This window comes from Ambystoma mexicanum, chromosome 11 (assembly GCF_040938575.1).
Source record: "Ambystoma mexicanum isolate Mex_15411 chromosome 11, UKY_AmexF1_1, whole genome shotgun sequence".
NCBI classification, from domain to species: domain Eukaryota; kingdom Metazoa; phylum Chordata; class Amphibia; order Caudata; family Ambystomatidae; genus Ambystoma; species Ambystoma mexicanum.
Genome location: NC_090934.1, coordinates 1,237,552,973 through 1,237,570,830, shown reverse-complemented (window position 1 = coordinate 1,237,570,830; position 17,858 = coordinate 1,237,552,973). Strand labels below are relative to the sequence as shown.

Below are 17,858 nucleotides of genomic sequence, written 5' to 3'. Positions count from 1 at the left end.
ATTGTCCCCTTTCCTCCATACGGCCCACCCTCCTAGTAAAACGTTTCTAATCTAGACCGTATAGTGTCCCTTGCTACAAACGGGACTGACGTGAGGAGCTGTGGGCGGGCCACCCCCTGCTGCTGCGTGCTCTAAATTGAAAGGGGCGAAACACATTTTTGCAGGGCAAACTGTTTCCGGTACCGTCCCTGTACCAGGGTTTTACATGTAGTATGGAGGAAACAGCACTATGTACTAGGAGCACTTTAGTCACTACTGTGAGTAACTTTATTTCGAGGGGATTGGGTCCTCCGACGTATTCCATATCTATGACCGTAATCACCACAGCTGTGCTGCTTTGAAAAATCTTTCGGCTCCTGCGTCCACGACGTCTACGCTGTCCTCGAGGGCCTCCGTCGAGCCGACGTCACCGGATGTTATAAGTAGGACGCACGACGCCCGTAGCCTCAGTTCAGTTTTTTCCGTGAACGTGTTCACTTCGGAGATCTCGGCGTGCCTCGACTCTTCTGAGTTCTGTTCTTTCGGTTCCTCGAACCTGTTTGTGAATACCTATGATGTCGTCTTCTACCCCGTGGTGCCTCGGTGGGGACCACGACACGGATGACTGTGTGGAATGCCAGTCGCTTACTTCGAAGGCCTTGCGGGAGCGTAAGAAGAAGCTTTCTGTGGGTAAGGTGGCCAAGTGCCGGAAGTCTAAGTCCACCGGCCTTTAGACGGATGATTCGAGGGGCGACTCTGCATCGTTGTTGATGGTCCGGGGGGGTCCCGGTCCCGCAGTAGGTCCCGCCATTCCTCTGCCTCTTCGAGGTACTCACAGAAGCGCCGTCACCGGTCACCTTCCCGGTCCTCGTCTGAGGACTCTGCCCATCGGCGGGTTGCTTGTCCCAACAAGCATTCCACTCCTGCCGAATGGGATTCTTTTCGGCAGGAGATGATGGCGATTTTTCAGTCGCAGGGCTCTGGTCCGTCCGCGCCGTCGAAAGACGCCGGCCGTGACCGTGCTAGAGACACCACTCGCACGCTTTCGGGCTCGAGTGGTCGTTGCGATCACCGGGCTCCCTCGAGGTCCCAGTCGGACAAGGTTGGTAGCTCTAGACATGCCTGCTCCAGGTCCCGGTCCTCGACGCCCTCGAGACTGTCAGAGCCTGTGACGTCTTCAAAGAAGACGTCAGCGCCAAGATCGTCGAGGGACTCTCTCGAGGCTTCGCCTCCGAGGAAGCCGTTGGCACCCAGGCTGTCGAAGGACACGCTCGGGGCTCCGCCCTCGAGGACTGTGCCGAAGCTGTCGGCGCCATGCTCAACGCTGATTCCATCGACGCCCTCTATGCCTTTCGATGCTGTTTTGTCAGAGGTACCCCGTGGCACGGTGGAACCCCCTAGAAAGGCTCTGGTCAAGGCTAAAAATGTCTTTGTCCCTTTTTCTGTGCCCTCATTCCAGCCTCTGGATTATATTTGAGGTGGATGAAGGGTCTGAGGAAGGTATGGTTCCTGAGGGGGTACCTGACGAGATTTTGTCTGGGCATAGCCAGATTGAAGACCTGCGGCAGTCATTGCACGACTCATGTGGTCTAGACACCTCTCTGGAGGTGGAGTTCTGCCTGGCACCCATGTCGAGTCCTTGTACCGGCGCCTTATGTCGAGGGTATCGGAATACTTGGGGTGGTCTGCGCCACCAGTGGATGTTCTGTAGGATGACCTGATGGATATCCTCGACCAAGGTCCACCAACTGACCCAGTACTGCCATTCCATATGGCCTTGCAAAGAAGGGTGGCGGCGGCTTGGACTGCCCCGGAGAGTCTCCCGGCAGTGAGCAAGACTTTGCTGCGAAAATGCTGTCCAGCCATTAGTGACACCTGCAACTTGAGCATGTACCACACTCCGGAGAGTTTGGTGGTGCAGGCGGCTACAACCCCAGCAAAGCAGGCGACATACCCTACCATCCCTCCTGATAGCGTTTTGATGGCTGGGCGAAGAAAGTGTTTTCTTCAGGGGGTGTATGGCTTTGCAGGCAGCCAACTCTGTGTGTGCCTTGTCACTTTTCACGCACACTCTGTGGAACTGTATTTCGTTAGCGGCTGATCATATTCCCGAAGGGGAGGAACAGGATGGTTTTCTTGCCATGGTGCAGGATGGCAAAGATGCCATGTGTGAGTCCATTCAGTCAGGTCTGGACATGGCAGATTGTGTCAGCCGGTCCATGTCAGCAAGCACCGTAATGCGCAGGTTTGCGTGGTTGCGGAAGTCGGGGTTTGCTCCTGATGTGCAAGTCCGGCTCCTCAACATGCCCTTTGATGGTGAACATCTTTTTGGCAGCAAGGCTGACGAAAATCCTTGAGAGGTTGCGGACCTCCAAAGCTGCAGCAAAGTCGTTGAACCCTGCAGTTCGCCAACCTCTGTCTTTTCATCCTAGGGGACAGCAATGGAGGGGAGGTTGCTTTCGAGATTACTCCTCCTTTAGTAGATCGAGAGGAGCTGCAAGTCAAAGGGGCCACCGTAGGAGTGCCAGAGGTGGAAAACAGGGTACTCGAGGTGCCAAGGCCGCGCGGGCAATTGCCTCTTTACCCTCAGGCAATGCCGCTTCAGCTCCGTCATGAGGCCATGTCCCATGGTTCGCCGGTTGGGGGAAGGCTGGCGCAGCATATTGTAGAATGCTGTGCCATTACTTCAGATGTGTGGGTTCTGGAGATCATAGCCCAACGGCTACTGTCTTCCTTTCTGGCAGAGGCCTCACGACAATCCACCAGGGAATCTCTTTGAAGAGTCCGGATCCGCTCCTTGCGCAGGAAATTCAGTCCCTGCTGGAGAAAGGTGCCATAGAACTGGTGCCTGTAGCGGAGAGGAACAAGGGATGGTATTCCCCATATTTTCTTGATTTCGAAGAAAGACGGGGGATTGAGACCCATCATGGACTTGCGCGGTTTGAACCAACTCCTCAGGAAGGACAAGTTCAAGATGGTTACTCTCAAGTCCTCCAGGCCCTTCAACTTCAGGACTGTTGGGGTCTCTCGACCTCAAGGACGCTTACTTTCATGTACCGATCCATCCCAAGCACAGGAAGTACCTGAGGTCCTGCTGTTCGGATTGACCTCTGCCCCGAGGGTTTTCACCAAGCTCATGGTGGTGGTGGCAGCGTATCTCAGTAAAGGGGGGATTCACGTCTACCCCTACCTGGACGATTGGTTGATCAGGGCGCGCTCTCCCGAGCAAGTCCTGGATCATCTGTCCGTCACCTGCCACTCCCTTCACAAGCTGGGCTTCTCCCTCAACTTAAAGAAGTCCCACTTGACGCCAACTCAGCGGCTCCAGTACATTGGAGCAGTGCTCCACACATCCCTGGGGCAGTTTTTTCCTCCCCAGGTGAGGGCTCTTCACATTCAGCAGATGGTACACAAGTTTCAACATGCCCAGAGTGTCCCGGCGTTCGAGTTCTTGAGGTTGCTCGGCCTCATGGCATCCTGCATTCTTCTGGTGCCAGAGGCCCGGTTGCGGATGAGATCTCTGCAATGGGCTCTCAAGATGCAGTGGTCACAGTCCTCCGGCAGGATGTCGGACACCGTTCAGGTGCCGCCCTCGGTCGCTCAGGACCTACCGGGGGTGGGCCGACGAAGGCACTCTGCTGAGGGGTGCTCCGTTTTGGCTACCTTGGCCCGGAAGTGACGATCGTGACGGACGCACCCTTCACGGGATGGGGAGCTCATGCCAACGAGTTGACAGTCGGCGGTCGTTGGTCTCTGTCGGAGTCCAGACTCCATATGAATCTGTTGGAGCTGAGGGCCGTCAGGCTTGCCCTGAAGGCTTTTCTGCCAACTGTGAGAGGAAAGAACGTCCTGATTCTGACAGACAACACAGTGACCATGCACTACCTCAACAAAAAGGAGGGGGCATGGTTACTTCCTCTGTGCAGAGAGGCGATGCAGCTCCGGTTCTGGGCCATCCAGCAGGGAATTTCGATCTCGGCAGTTCATCTGGCCGGAGACGAAAACGAGACGGTGGACATTCTGAGCAGGCAGAGCGTGATCTCTCACGAGTGGCAGTTGGCTCAGGAGATTCTTCGAGAGATCTTCGACCTTTGGGGGACCCCTCAAGTGGATCTCTTTTCCTCCAGTGTCAACCGGAAGTGTGAAAGGTTCTGCTTGCGGGAATTTCCTCCAAGAGGAGCCTTAGGAAACGCTTTTGTGGTGGAGTGGTCCTTCCCACTGCTGTATGCGTTTCCTCCAGTCCCCGTCATCTTGCAAGTGCTGCGGAGGTTACGGAGGTTCGGTTCTCGGATGATCCTCATTGCTCCGGCATGGGCCCGGAGGACGTGGTACCCGGACCACCTCGACTTATCCATCTGCCCTCCACGTCATCTTCCCTACCGAGACGATCTGCTCTCACGGGATGGGGGACAGGTTCTCCATCCAGAGGTCAGATCCCTCAACCTTCACGCTTGTCTTCTGAAAGGTTGAGGTATAAGGATTGGGACCTCCCCTGAAGACGTGATGGAGGTGGTGCTTTCGGCCAGATGGCCGTCAACAAAGTCCCTGTACCGTTGCCGTTGGAGAAAGTCCTGCGACTGGTGCAGGGTTAAGAATGTGGATCCTTTTTTATGTGACATTCCTGTGGTTCTGTCTTTTGCTTTCTTTAACCCACAAGGGCTTGCAAGTGGGTACCATTAAAGGTTACCTGGTGGCGCTGTCCATATTTAAGCGCTTGTCTGAGGAGTGTTCTTATTTTAAAATCACTTTAATTTCTCGTTTCTGAAAGGGCTCACTAATGTGTTCCCTCCGTCACCTTTCCAGGTGCCCGGTTGGGATTTGAACCTTGTTGTCAAGTTTCTTATGGGTGCTCCATTTGAGCCTTTGCATTCTTGTCCTTTGAGACTGTTAACTCTGAAAACTGTATTTTTAGTTGCGGTCACTCCTGCTCGCAGAGTGAGTTAAAGGCACTTTCAGTTAAGCCACCCTTCACTGTGTTTCATAAGTTCAGGGTTGTCCTTAGAGTTAGTCCTTCCTTTCTTCCGAAAGTGGTGTCGGAATTTCATTTAAGCCAGAAGGTGGTTATTCCGGCATTTTATCCTCCTCCGCATCCTGGTAATGACAAGGAGAGGCTCCATAGGTTAGATCCTAGGAGAGCTTTAAGTTTCTACATTTCACGCATGTCCCGGGCCAGAGCGGAGGATCAGCTCTTTATAGGTTACACTGGAAAGCGTTTGGGACAAGCTGTTACTAAGCAGACTTTGTCTAGATGAATTATCTTGGCAATTTCTGAAAGTTACCGCTTGGCGGGTAAGGACCCTCCCGGTAGGCTTACGGGCCCATTCTACTAGGGGTATGGCTGCCTCTACTGCCCTGCAGAGGGGTGTTCCTATTCGTAACATCTGTGAAGCAGCCACTTGGGCTTCGGTCCATACTTTTGTACAACACTACTCCCTAGATGCTATCCATGGGCAGGATCTGGCCTTGGGCAAGGCGGTCCTTTACTCTGCAATTTGATTGGGCATTCTAAATTTCTATATTCTAAATTCCTTTTCCCTCCTCCATACGTTGGTACTGCTTTGGGAGTCCGAAATAGATGTGAAATATGCCAGAGGACCCAATCCCCTCGAAGAGCAAGTTACTCTTACCTGGTAATGTTCGTTCGATGGGATGGTCTGACGTATTCCATATCGCTCCCTCCCTGCCCCGCTACAGAATTTCTTATGCGATTGCAGCTTACGTTTCCGCAAGGCTTTCTGTCGTCATACTGGCAGAAGATTGGTACCACACGTTCTGGGAAAAACTATAACTGAGGCTACGGGCGTTGTGCGTCCTACTTATAACATCCGGTGACGTCACCTCGACGGAGGCCCTCGAGGACAGTTTATTGACGTCATCGCAAGACGCAGACGCCGAAAGATTTTCCGAAGCAGCACAGCTGTGGTGATTACTGTCATAGATATGGAATACGTCGTCGGACCATCCCATCGAAAGAACGTTACCAGGTAAGAGTAACTTGTTGTTTTTGGTGGTGAAACCATCCCAACTTTTATTAAATGATAGAACTGTTAATACATTGAATTTTTGAATATTTTTACTGACAAAATAAATCATTTAGGATTGTTGAGGGTAAAAAATCTCATCTGGAGTAACTTATTTTCCTTTCACCATAATGGGTGGGGGGGGGGCGTTTAGGATCCGGGACTGAGTGAAACTGAGCCACTGTTGTGCTTGTGTTGCACTCCTGCTATGCTCTTTAATGCAATTGTTTGTATAGTGCACTTATTACCAGTTAACATGGGGAAGTGGAAGTAGGGTGTTCTAGTCTAGAGCCCACTGTAGAGAAATCTAGATAATTGAAGATGGCAAAGGGTTGGGCTCATTGGCATTGCAAAGGTCTACTTTTATGGGCCTATGAGAATCTTTAATTTTGCAACTCTCCCACCCCATTTAATAGTCTATGAATTTGTTACAGAAATGTTTACAGGCTTTGCTTTTTATTTTAAATTGTGATGTAATCCTTCAGCTACACAGAACCCACAGACTATAAGCAAAGCAGCAGATGTATTCCTCAATTTGCGTAGATGTCACTGGCTTACACGCATATAGAGCGGACTGTCTTGCTAGTGATGATTTAAAGTTACTCCGATGCGACAATCTCCTTTTATATACATAACCACCCTTCAACAGAGCACATTATTTCTTGGAATGGTAAAGCTTCTTTTGCTCTTAACTTGGTTTGTCTTTTTTACACACCAGTTCCAACATCCCCTCCGAAAGATGTCACTGTGGTGAGCAAAGAAGGGAAACCTCGCACAATCATTGTGAACTGGCAGCCACCGTCGGAGGCCAACGGCAAGATCACAGGTACATCTACGATACAGCTGCACTGTTTTACACTGCTGCAGAGTCTTAATTTCAGTGTTGTAATTTTGGGGAACTGCAAAGTACAATGTGAAGCAAGATCATGTTCTCTTGTGTAGGTCATCTTCGAAATAGTCCAGCTTTCATCATATTTGATAAAAAATGATTTTCTTCTTGCCACTTTCCCTCCATTGACATCAATGGATCCACCCATCTTTTTGCCATGACTTAACCCCTATCCTGACTTTTGCAGGTACGTAAAGTCTTTTTGCTTTACTTTCTTGCTTCCAGTGCATGGAGACCATGTTCGATTTGCGAGAGAAGTACCAAATGTCATATCAAGGGTTTTTGCCCTGTCTTGTGGCCATCTAGTCCTTTAACCAGCTTCTGAACTTCCCATGTGAGGAAAAGCTGCATGTAGTATGCCCTTTCCCAGTGTTTGTGTCAAGTTTCCTGTCAAGGTGTGCGTGCTCCTGGCCGGATGTAAGGGTTGGAACTGTCTTGTCCCAAACTACATTCCACCCGCAGGGGTTGTCTGTTGATGCGCAGATGTGGGGCAAGAGGATTGAACAGCCCTTGCCAGTTTGGTGGAGATCCTTGCCATTGGTATACTTGGGCAGCCACAGGTACATTTTGGAATAAAAGGAGTACTGTAGCCGTTCTTCAGATCATTGATTGAAGCTGAAACCACTACAAAGAAGAGTAGCCCTCTGAAGACAATCAGCATTGCCGCCAGAAAGACCTGTCAAAGCCCGGCCTCTGCAATGATCTACTGAAGACCTTGGGTTGCAGGGGCCAACCAGTCCAGACCACTACATGATGATCCTACCGTCTAAAGCTTCCATCTTGTGGGCTGAGCAGCTTCATTCTTTCAAGGCATCTCCTATGCATTGGTTGCAGTTCCGAGTTACAACTTGGACTCTGAAGGCTGTTTGTGGTCTTAAGACCAATCCTCCTGCAGCTGCGGCTCTCCTGCATGAAATCGTTTCTTCCTGGGGCTGTCTTTCATCTCAACAAGTGTCACCTGCTACAGCTGACCAGTGATCTTTGCTGATGCCAGTCTTTCTCGTCCTGTCAGTCATGGTACCAAGCCTTTGACAGATATGCTGGGGTGGGGGGAGGACTTCTGTGAAAACCAATGGAGGGAAAGTCACAAAGGTAAACATTTCCTAACAGTCGCTGCAAATATGCGTTTTCTGTGAAGGCCATATACAGGAACCAAATCTGCTTGTCCAGGCACTAGTGGTACCCAGCATTCTGAATCCGCTCAACCGGGTGTCAACCATTGATCAGAATGTTAGAGGTTGTTTGACTTAAAATTGGTTGACTAAGATACAGAACTTATCCTGTTGTAACCCTCAATTCCTGATGGAGGCAATTTTATGAATAGGGCTCAATCACTTTGGCCTGTATTCGAAATGGGCAAATGCTAACCATCATGCCTTGTAAGGTTGAAGAGTCCAAGTTGAGCAGTGCTAGAACTGATCACTAGTTCTGTTCTTCCATGATGATTCCAGCGGCAACAATAAAGTGTGGCAGGCTACCAGGGAAATGACTGGCCAGTGGAAAAGATGTAGTACTGGAGGAAAGGCTAATTCTTGTTTCTGCAGTCCCTTCTCCTTTCCTCCATACTCATGGGACTTCCCTTGAGACCGTAGCGTGTTGCAAAGCAACCTTAAAGAATCTTGAGCGCAGGAATACCTAGTCACGCCCTGCATAGTACCTCCTCTGCGTGCCCTGCCCAACAGTCACTCCCTTTCTCCACGTCGGAGAGGAAGGAGCATCACGCTAACAGCTTCGCCTTGTTGTGCATAAAGCTACGACACCTCCACAGAATATGCCCAACTGGTTCCACCAGTGCGGTGGATAAAACTCTGCAGACCTGTTTGCGTTTTATTTAATCTGTTCAGGGGAGATGCAGGTGGTGTAATTGCGACGCATACCTCTCTCGCTCTGGGCTCTCCAAAACTGGCGTGTGCGTTGGGAGACAGAATTTGGAGGTCACCTAGACAACGTGGACTAATATTTTGTCTAACAAAGACTTGAGGGAAGTGAAAAGATATTCATAAGGGCACCTTGTGCGTGTGATACTCTTTGGGGTTTCGTCCCTCACGGAAGGGATCAAAAAGACCCTTTCCCACCTGTGCCAGTGGCACTCCCTTCTGAGGTCCAAAAATGGACTACTATGACACCCCAAACTGAAGTGCCCCTAGGTCTGTTAATGGGGGTGAGGAGAGACCCCCTGATAGCACACATGCTTAAACGGCCCCCCATGACCATACCAAATAGCCTGAGCATCGGATGCAGTTTACCCCTATGCAGGGAGTGGATACGAGGGTACTTGGTACCAGTTATATCACAGAGCACGGGAGGGAGAACGTTCATAACCTACATGGCAGAAGAAAGCCTAATCCGTGCATACAGGGGGCACCAGAGTTGTCACCCAGAGACCAAGGTGAACAGGATAGTGGAGCAGGTTGCGCACAAAAACGCACACAAGTTGAAAACTCAGACTTGAGTCTTACAGAATACACAGCCTTCACTTCGGGGTCAAGAAAATGTGTAAACATAACATAAGAGGCATGTGTCAGCCTCCCTTGGAAACGCACCATCCCACACTGGAACCAACAACTGCATTGAATGTGATGCCAACTGGTCTACAAGTGACTTTCTATGGTATTTCAACCACAGTTGGTGTTTTCAGACCCTACAGAAGAGGCTTACACAGGCTCACCTTATTGGCAACCAGCCCCCATACAATACCACTATAATGATTTTACCACTCACTCTGCCACAACATCCTTTTTGCTCAACTGGACCCTGCAAAGTCATTTCTGGATAGAAAAGAGTCGCTGATTACTAGTTTTAAACATTTTTTACAAGATCCCGGTATGCACGGCTTCTATAAAGATCTTGCTATAAAGATCTTGTAAAAGAGATCGTACATGAGCATGGTGCTACGTCATTTCATCAATGGATTTTTTTTAAGTTTGTTTTTTAACTAATACTTTTCAATGGAAAAACTAATTGCAATGGTGTTTTTTTGTTTTTGGGGGGGGGGGTTCTCCCCCCAAACACCCCATTCCCTATTGTTTTGTCTCTATTCCCAACTCCCACCCCTTATATGCACATTCCCATCCCCTTATATTTTTCAATGAGTTTTTTCGTTGATAAATGTTTGTAAAAAAACGAATTGAAAAGACTGTCAATGAAAGGACTTTGTGCCATGAGCAGAGTGCCACAACAGGCCCTCAACAGCATGCACCGCCGGTGATGCTTGAATGCAGGACAACACTGTTTGTCGCCAACAGGACACAGATGATGAGGCGGAGGAACAGGAGGCAGGACAATCCTTTAATAAAATGTTCCAGGACAGGGTTTGAGATGCAGTGGAATTTTTACAACTCCCAATACCGTAGGTGCCACCAGTAGAAACTAGGGTACTTTCAGAGGTCCTCACAAAAAAAAATCAGAGCGCACTGGTATCCCCTTAGAGCAGGATATTCTGGCAGAGGCTACAAAATATGGGGACAAAAACCCACATTATTAAAGTCAACAAAAATATTGGCCCAAGCTATAGTTGAGTCCCTTCGTCTACCCTTTATCTGACTAATAATCCATTGACACGCTCCACTGTTGCTTCAGCAGCTCTAGCTCAAAGAAAGACTGCAGTGAGCACAGCATCTGGTGCTCTTGCACCATCCGGGAAGGAAGAAAGGGCACTTGATGCGGTTTGCAAAATGTCTACTTAAACAGTCCATTGCATTTGACTCAAGCCAATGCAGATGTAATACTTGCAGCTTGTAACAAACTCTGGAGTAAGATGGAGGATTTTGCTTAAGACATGCATGGAGACAGAAAAGAGCAGTTTCTGGCGTGTTTAGAGGGTATCAGAATGATAGCTCACAACATTCTGGAAGCAGCGGCATGCAAGGTCGACAGCAGCACAAGGTATGGGCCTTAGTGGGGACCTCAGAAGGGGTGCGTGGCTAAAAAGGACACAAGTACTTCAAGATGTACAAGAAAAGCTAAGGGCATTAACTTTTGATGAATTAAATCTTTCACCCATTGATGAGTTGGCAAAAGGAAAGGCGCATTCCTTAACCGCAAAGTTTTTCACGTATAAACATCTGGGCAAGCCAGTATTCTTTTCAGCAGAGGATTCAATGTAACGCCACCGGTTTCAAAGGTTTCCTATTAAGAAAACGGAGCAGAGAGCGAAAAGGACAATACTCGGATTCCCTGATAAGAAGAAAACTAGGTCTGGGAAAAGCGTTCCTAAGCACAATGCCAAGTGTAAGGTTTGACGTTCCCGTGAGCAAGCAGCATTTAACGCCTCTGGGTGGACTAATAAGCCTCTACTCATGAAGCAATTGCCTCTGACGGACCTCGGACCCTGTCAGTAGTAGGTTATGGCTATCTACTTCCCCTTTATTTCCCACCTACGATTTCCCTTTACAATTTTCATCAAACCTGCTGGAAGGATTACAGAAATTTAAAAAGCTGGATTCGATAGACCAGATTCAATTAGTGAGCCCAGTGCAAGGCTTTATCTCGCATTACTTCAGGACGACAAGGCGGGGTGGAGGATCATCCTCGATTGATCTCACTTCAAATATCACCTCCTGAGAAATCCAAGATGGTTAAACACTGTTGGAGCCTTTCCGCACTGATGGAGGGGGATTGGATGTGTGCTTTGGATCGTCAAGACACCTAAATGCACATACCGATCTGGCCTCCAAATCATAAATAACTAAGATTCTCCATCAGGGTCGGTATTTTCAGTACCGAGTCCTTCCTTTTGGATTAAACTTTGCCACATGCATCTTCGCAAAGATTTGTTAATGTTCCATTTCTATAAGAACAGGGCACATGTTTACCCAGACGACTTTCTAATCCTCGGTCAGACACCTTTTTAGGTGCGGGGCTCGGGTGCTCTAGTAGTTGAACAGGATCTTGCACTGCGCTAACGCACAATATGAACAGATCTGTTTTAACACCCAAACAAAGAATTCAATTAATTGGAATAGTATGGGACTATACGGAAGGAACGGTTTATCTTCGGATATCGTGCACAACATGAGTACTCGGTCAGAAGTTTGTGAGGCGTTGGCGATTACCAGCTATCAATTTTCAGCGGCTGCTGGGAAATCATGTTGTCATGCATTCTGGTTGTAGCACATTCCAGACTACACATGCGCAGACTGACTCCATCTGGCATCGTAATGGTGCCAAGAGACACAACCACAGGCTTTCGAGATTTCTGTTCCAGGTATCTTCAGAGATCTGGAATGGAGGATAGAAGAGAGGAACCTCACCCTTGGGGTCCCATTTTCTACACCTATTCCTTCAAAGATGATGGCTACCAGTGCATCCCTAGCTGGCTGGTGAGCTGCATATATTTACTGGAGATGCATGATTTATGGGACCAGGAAGACCTGGACAGCCACATGCATTATTTGGAACTAAATGTAATTTTCCTATGCTTGAAAGAATTTCTACTGATATTGGGTGGCAAGAAAATATTGATCTGTGCAGAAAACACCAGTGCAATGTTTTACCTAAATGAACCAGGGGGAACGAAATCAGTCACTTTCTCTGGCAATGGAGATCTGGAACTGGTGTCGGGAGCATGATATTTCTCCAATGACCTTGCACCTTTCGGGAGCGGAGAACATCAGGGTGGATGCGCTGAGTCGTTTGGCACATACTGCGCAGGTATAGGACATCAATCAAAGGGCTTTAGTTCCAAATTTACAAAGATGGCGCTCGCCATTGGTAGACCTCATTGCGACATTTGAGAACAAGAAATGTCCGCTTTATGCATCATGAAAGGGGAAAGGCCCGGATTCTCTGGGAGACTCCTTCATCCGTCTGTGGGATGAACAGGCGTTTTATGCACCTCCCTCTAATCTTCAAGGTAATGCATGAACTGTTATGGGCAGCAGATTGTCACATGATTCTTTCTGACCGAAGAAATTCTGTTTTTCAGATTTGAAGAACCTGACTGGCCAACCACCATGCAGGCTACCAGATTGGACGGGCATTCTCCCACAACTGGAAGGGAGGATTCTCCACCCTAGTCCTCCAATCACAGGGGGCTACTGTCATAAAGAGGGCTAGGAGAGGTAGCACAAGATGCCAATTTTCAAGCAAATGGATGTTTCTGCCACTGGAGTTGAGGAACAAGATGGACCCCTTTGAGGCGTCACAGGATGGCGTAATGTCTTTCATTACAGTGCTGGCAGAATCTTGAGTATCTGTAGAATCGTGTAGAACATACTTGGTGGCCATAGGAGCCTATCTAAAAGGAGCAAGGTGGCATCCATGGAAAATCCTTTGTAAAAGACCCCTGCATCATTTTTCATACCTTAAATCAAAGCCAGGATTCTTACCCAAGGTAGTCACATAAGCGAGGAACTATTTCTGCCTGTCTTTTTTCCAGGACCAACCACAGAGGCCGAACGGGCACTTCACACTATGGATGTGGCTAGGATACTAACGTTTTACAGGGATCAGCGCCTGGCGGGCCAAAATTCAAAGCCTCCATAGCACGATGGATGCTTCCACTTTCTTGGAAGCATACAAAATATAAAGGCTCCAAGGTGGCTACCCGCTCAATTCGTGTGGGGGATGGATGTAGCTTCAGTGGTCTTTCAAAGACTCCTATTGATTTTGGCATTTGTGGGGCAGCAACTTTGGCTACACCATATTCCTTCTACAGTCTTTGGATCACAGCTCCAGAGGGGTTTGGGGGGGGGGGATTGGAGGTTGGGGCAAATGAGGCCATCCTCTAAGAACCCTTTTAGAAAATGAAAGCTCCAACCACCCATTAGCTATACCTGGGTTGCTTTTTAATCTCCCATGAGTATGGAGGAAATGGGACTGGATGCAAGACTACGAAAAAGTTACTCAATGGTAGGGATGGAGAAGGCTTAGAAAGGAAGCATAGTGGTTGAACTTGGAACACCAGAGTGAAATAATCTTCTGCTTGATGGCATAAAAGATGGAACAAAAGTTATACAAGTGATTACTGCAAGTTTCAGTTCAATTTGAAAAAATTCTGGTGGAAAGGAACTCTCCATCAAAGGTGACCAAAATATGAGAGGAAAAATCAAGTTTCGATGTCGAATGTTTGACCTGTTTGAGGTCACTTTGATAAGACTGGTTTATTTTGCCACACTGGAGGGGCCTCAAACGGGTCACCAATAGGAGTATACCGCTTTCATCAGATGTCACCCCTGAGCCATCCTACCTAGCGCACGCCTTCCAATCTCTCCTGCTACTGGTCCCCTGGACTCTGTGACCCTTCCATGTTAAGGTTACCTGCCTCCCAGTTCCCTGACACCTGCCAAGCCTTTCTCCCACTGACTTGAAGCACTTTCCTCCTCAGTCCTCTCCAGTCTTCCAGACCCGTTTTCCCCTCTGGTGCCTGTTTCTTCCATTGATTGCTTTTCTGTGGGTTGTGTTTCTTGTGCAGCCTCTTTTGTGAGTGCTACAGGAAACGCTGCCCACAATCCTGAAATGAACATTAATGTAATCAAAGCATTGTTAGTTTTGAGGGTCTAGTAATTTGGTACTGCAAAGTGGGAACTGGGGCAAATTTATAAGGGGGTGCAACACTTGCTTTTACTATGCTTTTCCTCAAAGGGAAAACTTTGCTATGAACTATAACCCGAACTGCTCACCGACGGATTTGCACCAACGTTTCATGGGATGTGACATCTGGTTCCGAAAGTGTGCGCACTTGTTTGGTGCAGATCTGTCCAGCGGTTTGTTTGAAATCTTGACTCGTTGAAAAACAGCCAATCTGATTTGCGTTGGGGCTGATAAAACCGTTTCAAACCCCTGCTATTATTGTTCTCCATGCTTTTGCAGGATGTTATGGCCACTTGTTGCTGAAGTATATCGCAGTCATCTGGTGGTCCCTCCAACATTAGGAAGGGTGAGCCCCCAGAGGAGTAGACTGACGAAGCAAAAGAAGTTTTTTTCTTTCCTCTGCTGGCACCCCCACCAATCTGGGCAAAGTGAGTTGGATGTTCCTAGGTTTAGAATGCAGCCCCAAAAAAGAAAAACTACTGTTTAGGCCATGGGCTGCCAGTAGTCCTGTTGACCACAACATGGGTCCAAGACTGGTCCCAGACCTGGTTTAATGCCCACCAGTGGAGGGTTGCCATAGACAAGTATTCTGCACAGAAGCATCACACTCTGTTTATAAGGGTGATTTTGGACAGTGTGCAGGTATGGAGTGAATGCCAAAACCTCATGTTACCTCACAGGACACACTGATCCTTCATGAGAATCTTTGTCACTGCCCGGGAGACTGCTGCCTGTTGTGGAAAATTAATACTCTTCCAGTAGATTGGCGAATGTCTTTTAATAGCAGTCTGCAAAGCCAGCATACACAGGACAACAGCAACCAAACGACAGAGGAAGACTCAGCACAGTAACCCTCTCCCTGCCTCCAGGAACAGAGCTTATGCAGGAGGGCACACATGCTTTTAAATGCATATGGATGCTCAGACATGACATGACATGACATGATATCGTCAAGAAAGAATGTTTCAGGTGAATGAAGAGTATCACCATGTGCAAGTGTTATGCAGAGGCTATGTTCTAACGCTCTGGAAGGCCTAATCGGGATGGGATACTTCTGTTCTTGCGGTGCAAGATACTTCTACCTTTCCTACAGTTTGGTTGCCTTGCCTACGAAAGCAGCACACTAAGACACACTTATATATGCCAGAAGGGAAACGTGTCAGAGGCGAGAACTGTGGAAGGGAGCACAGCTAGGCACTAGATAGTGAATTCTTCGAGATCAGGACATGTGTATGAGAACATAGGTCTCTCACAGCAATGGCAATAAGGCACGTTTAAACATGGCAGTTGGCATTGGCTGATCATAATTATAAGGCAGCAAAGTGTTTAGTGTTTAAGGAGTTCATTAAAAATGTCAAAACTGTTTTCCCCCCCCCCCACAAGTCCTTTCGCCAGACGTTTGGAGTTACAAGTCATGGCAAACCTATTAATATCTTGTGGCACAGAGTAGTACATGAAGGCACGTAGGCAATCTGGCACAGGGAATTTCTCACATTAAACATGGTATGATGTTCAAGCAGAACGTTCAGCACTTTACAAAGATACTTGAAAACAAAACTTCAGGGCATCATGTACAAGGCACCAGGGCTAACTTGGCCCTGGTGCCTCGTACATGATGCCCTGAAGTTTTTCAAGTATCTTTGTAAAGTGCTGGAAGTTCTGCTCTGTGGAGAACTGTCCACTACATTGTGAGATCTTAGGAGTCTTTCCCCAGGCACTATGACCACTTAGGGCATGGAGTGTAGTTTTGAATACTAGGCAAGTGATGCTTCAGTTGAGCCCCATTTATTTGATGTATGAGGGGTGGAAGTAGAAAAAAGGAACTAGCGGCACTCTGGCTGCATCCAAAAAGGAGGCAGTGGGATGGTTGGACAGATGGCCGGGGGAGGATGGGGATGTCATGTGAGGAGAGGAGGGCAGAGGGGGAGGGACAAGGATCACAAACTTGGCACAAATAGTTGGATTTCAATGTCTACCGTAGTAATATCTTAGAGTTTACTTACAAAAAAGACAAATTGCATAATAAAGCCGAATGACAGCGTGTAAATCTTTATGGCAACAATTTAGGCCAAACCGATATCATTGTGGCTTTAATTTTCACATCCTGAATGGTAACTAGAAGTCCCAGAATGCAAGATAATGCCAACCTGAAAAATCTAGTTAACCCCACAGTACCTTTAGTGATTTAAGACCTGTAATACAATAGGTTGTGTAATAAACTAAGATAGATATGCAGATTCTTAGTCACAAACTTCCAGCACGTTATGTATGGTGTTGAAAACATTTGATTAGTGACATAAAGCAACTTTGTTTTGCATATCAAGATAGTAGAAATCATGGATATAAACAAATCTTAAAATTGGCACTTTGTGTTGATCACTTGAACTATCACAGATTTGCAAGGTAACTGGTGCTTTGCGAGCTCTTAAATGTTCCATCATCCATATGAAAGGCTCTGCCACTGTTAAAAGAAATGTTTACAACCTGAGCACCTTCACTACCTGCAGAGCCAAGGACACTGTGTGCGTCTGCCTAGCTGTGACGTGGGAAACGGGCAGTGCTTGAATGTCCGGCCTGAGTCGATTCTATATTAGGTGCAGGAGAAAGGCAAGGCGTCAAGAACGCATTTGTTGAGCCTTTGAACTAAAGGTACGCTCTGTGAAAGAAAAAAAAACTAGTGGTATGGCGTACCAATGATTTATATTACACTTCCATCTCTAGATGTATGTGGTGGCGGAGGGGTTTTGTGTGGGGTCTACACATAGAATACTAATGGATGTCAGTAGCAGTATCTGTACACACATTTCTTAATTGCTCACTTTCCTGCATGGGGAAAGGGATGTATTTCTTGGAAGCTCTGCAGCATTTCTTCTTTGGTGTCTCCATCCCCGCAGCTCACCCTCAGATATACCTGCATCTTCCTAATCTCTTTGTCTGGATTTTCCCCTATCCCATATGCAGGATATATTATTTACTACAGCACTGATGTGAATGCGGAGCTACACGACTGGGTCATTGAGCCTGTTGTGGGAAACAGACTTACACACCAGATTCAGGAACTGACTCTGGACACTGCTTACTTCTTCAAGATTCAAGCTCGGAACTCCAAAGGCATGGGCCCCATGTCTGAAGCTGCACAATTCAGGACCCCTAAAGGTAGGTTGCTTCGTTAGTCACTCCCTCAGGTTTTGTGTGTGTGTGTGTGTCACTTCATGTAATCGCCCTTTTCATTTGAATGAGACCAGTACTCGGAAGATTTCATTCTGTGGCCCTGAAGCATGCAACCTTTTGTTTAAACGAGGGAGGAAACCTGAAGAATCTGCACCAGTCCCTTGACACGTGGTTGATATTGTTAATACTACTTATGTAACCAAAGTCAGTGTAGACTTTGGCAAGACATTTTTGGTAATCCATGATTGGGTATTGATGAAGCGGCG

General features: G+C 47.8%; 1 protein-coding gene across 9 annotated transcripts in view; it reads left to right on the top strand.

The window, feature by feature from the left end:
• The window catches only part of NEO1 (neogenin 1), a 1,161,518-nt gene that overhangs the window by 901,649 nt on the left and 242,011 nt on the right, over positions 1–17,858 (top strand). For all 9 annotated transcript variants that reach the window (XM_069624609.1, XM_069624607.1, XM_069624606.1 and 6 more), the window contains exons 19-20: positions 6,718–6,825; positions 17,383–17,577. In XM_069624609.1, coding sequence (XP_069480710.1) covers positions 6,718–6,825; positions 17,383–17,577 — 303 coding nt within the window. The remainder of the gene's footprint in view (positions 1–6,717; positions 6,826–17,382; positions 17,578–17,858) is intronic.